Source organism: Mesitornis unicolor, unplaced genomic scaffold, assembly GCF_000695765.1.
Source record: "Mesitornis unicolor isolate BGI_N332 unplaced genomic scaffold, ASM69576v1 scaffold44296, whole genome shotgun sequence".
Classification (NCBI taxonomy): Eukaryota; Metazoa; Chordata; class Aves; order Mesitornithiformes; family Mesitornithidae; genus Mesitornis; species Mesitornis unicolor.
The window spans coordinates 27,157-29,272 of NW_010192483.1; the positions used below are offsets into that span (position 1 = coordinate 27,157).

General features: G+C 62.3%; 1 protein-coding gene across 1 annotated transcript in view; it reads right to left on the reverse strand.

Moving 5' to 3' along the window:
• Positions 1-1,068, reverse strand: part of LOC104542711 (fibulin-7-like) — a 1,412-nt gene extending 344 nt beyond the window's left edge. Inside the window, exons 1-2 of the mRNA XM_010187106.1 lie at positions 894-1,068; positions 655-793 (exon numbers count right to left, since the gene is read on the reverse strand). Coding sequence (XP_010185408.1) covers positions 655-793; positions 894-1,068 — 314 coding nt within the window. The remainder of the gene's footprint in view (positions 1-654; positions 794-893) is intronic.
• Between the last annotated feature and the right edge of the window lie 1,048 nt (positions 1,069-2,116).

A 2,116-nucleotide genomic window follows, 5' to 3' on the forward strand; every position in this document is an offset into this window, starting at 1 on the left:
GCGCCATGTTTTGGCTCTCAGGGAGCTGCTCACATCCTTGTAAACAAGCCTAACCCATGCTGCAGGCATCTCCAGTCCCACCACCAGTCCTGCAGCAGAGCAACCCAAGGCAGCCATATCACTGTGCCCATCCTTGGATCTCTGTCCCACCCCTGCCTCCACCAGGCAAACACCAAACCATGCAGGGACACAGCTCTGGGTCACGCTCTGAGGCTGGAGGTACCACAGACCCAGCTGGAGGCCAGAGATGGAGCCAGGCTCAGATGTGTCTCCTGCACAGGATCATCCCTTGTCTGGATCAGGGATGCTGCTCCACTTGGTTCACCTGTACTTGGCCACAGCCTCACAAGCAGGACCAGGGCAGTTTGCCTGCTTGATGACAGCCGATGGCACTGCATAGATGTGCAACGGAGGGGAAACGGCATAATTCCCCCCAGGCTAGGGCTCTGGATAAAGCCATCATGTATTGGAGTGCTCCCACCCGCACCTCCAGCCACCCAAGACCTTTGGCAAGGGGGACCAGGGAGTGTGCCAAGCACACCCCACATGGCAATTTAGCTGTCACTTTTCCTGAGTGACATGATATGGCCCCTGTGGCACATGGTTGCCTAGGGGAGAGGGCACGATGCAGCCCCAGCCATGTGCGGTACTCACAAGGCCGAGGTCTTGACGTAGCTGGTGTTGTGGCGCGGTGGGGGGCACTTGGGGCGCACGCAGCGGTGGCCCCCAAAGGTGTTGATGCAGAGGTTGCCCTGGGTGCAGTTGTGCTGCTTCCCGGCGCACTCATTCACGTCTGCAGCGTGGACACGGTGTGAGTGAGGCTGTCCCCCGCTGCTTCCCACTGCACCCCTGATCCTGCAAGATGCTCCCCACCCTGCACACATTGCTCTTACCCTCACAGATGTTGTCGTCAGCCTGGAGCTGGTAGCCAGGGGGGCAGAGGCAGCGGTAGGAGCCGGGGAGGTTGAGGCATTCATGGAGGCAAAGCCGGGTCTGGGGGTTGGACTGGAAGAGCTGGCACTCGTCCACATCTGGGAGATCAGAGCGGGGCATGGCCAGGGGTGCCATCACTGCCAAGCCTCAGTTTCCCCTCCTCCCTGCCATCTTCACCCCCCTTTTACCTTGGCAAATGCCGCTGGCTCGCATCTGGAAGCCGGCGTCGCAGCTGCAGCGCCGGGGGCCAGCGGGTCTAGCGGCTGAGGGAGGCGTTGCCCAGTTTCACCCAGTCTGCGAGGAGGAGCAAGTGTGGGCTGGCGTGTGGGGCACAGGGAGATGGTGGGGGCTGAGGTTCTGGGGGAGCACGGGGACATGGGTGCAGCATGGCCAGGTGCTGTCCCTGTCAGCAACCCTGTCCTCTGGAGCCCAAACCTGGGCACGTACAGGCATAGACGGGGCTGTGGCAACTGGGGCCAGACCAGCCCCGGGGGCAGAGGCATGTGTAGCTCTGGTTGCCATCCACGCAGGTCCCACCATTGGCACAGGGATTGTTGGAGCAGTCGTCGATACCTGGGGAGAAGGAACTCGTGAGCACCAGTTGGAGACACCCATCCTTGCCCGGACCTAGCCTCGGTGCCCATCACTACAGCCTCTGGGCTGCTCTCCCTGCATCCGGGAGAACAGAGCGATGGGACCCCATGGCTTGGGGTGACAGAGGAGCACCCAGCACCCAGACCCTGCTCCACTTCACTTCTGCAGAAGGGCTGGGTGCCGCTCCACGTGCGGTTGTGCCGGCAGGAGCGTGTCTCCGAGCCCACCAGCTGGAAGCTTACGTCGCAGACAAAGTGGACATCATGGCCCACCCGCATGTTGCGGCCCAGCATCCGCCCATTCAGGGGCACTGCTGGCTGCGGACACGTCTCTGTGGACAGACAGACATGGGTAAGGATGGACATTGCCAGGCTGGAGCTGATCCCAGGCCCCTCACTGGGGGTCTGGGGATCAGAGCCAGCTCCGTAGGGATGTCACCCCCGCGGCAGTGACCCAGGGTACCGTTGTTGCGTTTGGTGGCCTGTCTCTGGAGGCGGCTCTGAAGGATGGAGAGCTGCTGCTGGAGACCACGCGTGCCCCGCAGCTGGGCAGCCTCCTGCACGGCCAGCAGCTTCTGCATCTGCCGCAC